General features: G+C 36.7%; 1 protein-coding gene across 1 annotated transcript in view; it reads right to left on the reverse strand.

Moving 5' to 3' along the window:
* LOC104076768 (prostaglandin F2-alpha receptor-like) overlaps positions 1-349 on the reverse strand; it is a 19,018-nt gene extending 18,669 nt beyond the window's left edge. Inside the window, 1 exon segment of the mRNA XM_009577759.1 lies at positions 1-349. This exon segment is cut by the window's left edge and continues 14 nt beyond it. Coding sequence (XP_009576054.1) covers positions 1-349 — 349 coding nt within the window.
* Between the last annotated feature and the right edge of the window lie 726 nt (positions 350-1,075).

Raw genomic sequence — 1,075 nt, forward strand, 5'->3', positions numbered from 1 at the left:
CAAAGAAAACCATGCAGATGCCAAAAACACTGCAAAGAATGTTGGACTGGTTAAATCGAATCCAGTCTTTATCTGATGCATACACGAACACTGCAATGGCTCCATTGATGAGGTGGCCAAAGAGATCTGTGACAACCAAACCACTAGCAAGAAGCAAAAAGGAGGCTTTCGATTTCTGCCTAAATCTCTGATACGCCTTCATGAGAATTGCTATTGCAAGACTGTTGGATAAAATTCCCACCGTCATGAAGATTATTGAAAAGAAAACTGAAATCTTCTTCTCTGTGTGGCAGGTTGTGTTTTTCAAGATTCCAAATCCAGCCAGCCCTGGTGATTTTGAACTGTTCATGGTTAGGAAAGGAGAGGCAGCCCTCAAAACATTTCAGCAGTCTTGCAATCAAAAGGCATCTGCAATATTAAAAACAAATACACACATACTGTAAAAGGCATACCACTGTTCAAATGACATTTGAAGCAGAAATTCCATAATATTAGTCTGTGGTACAAATCTAATTTTCTGGTTTTCTGAGTGATGTGATATGGCATCATATTTTAAGCGCATCAGTCACAGGATAAAACAATTACCTGCATGCATTATACAATGCAGATATAGCATACAGTATCTTTAGAGTCTCTGCACATATAAGATATACAGATGACATATAAAATATTTAGTACTCATGTACCTATAATCAGAGAAACCATCCAAAACATTCTGGCAGTTAAACTACATATATAAACAAATGTTTTTGCAACATACTCCTAGAATGAAAGTATTTATCAGCACAACCACAGTCAAAAGTGAAATATTCAAACTGGAATGTTTTGAGATGATAATCACTCCATTTTTCTCCTCACTGTTAAGCATTTATTTTCAAAACAATGTCCTAACATCTTCCAAGTAATTCTCCTCTCACAATTCAATGTTTTAAAGCTTTAACATAACCAACACTGAAGTCTCCTACTCCGCAGTTCCCTCACTGAAGTACAAGCTTGTATTTTAGACGCTCCCTTATTCAGAAGCCAATTCTGCAAGTTACTTCACACTTTATCTCCCATCTCTACTCTCAGGACA

Source organism: Fulmarus glacialis, unplaced genomic scaffold (assembly GCF_000690835.1).
Source record: "Fulmarus glacialis isolate BGI_N327 unplaced genomic scaffold, ASM69083v1 scaffold815, whole genome shotgun sequence".
NCBI classification, from domain to species: domain Eukaryota; kingdom Metazoa; phylum Chordata; class Aves; order Procellariiformes; family Procellariidae; genus Fulmarus; species Fulmarus glacialis.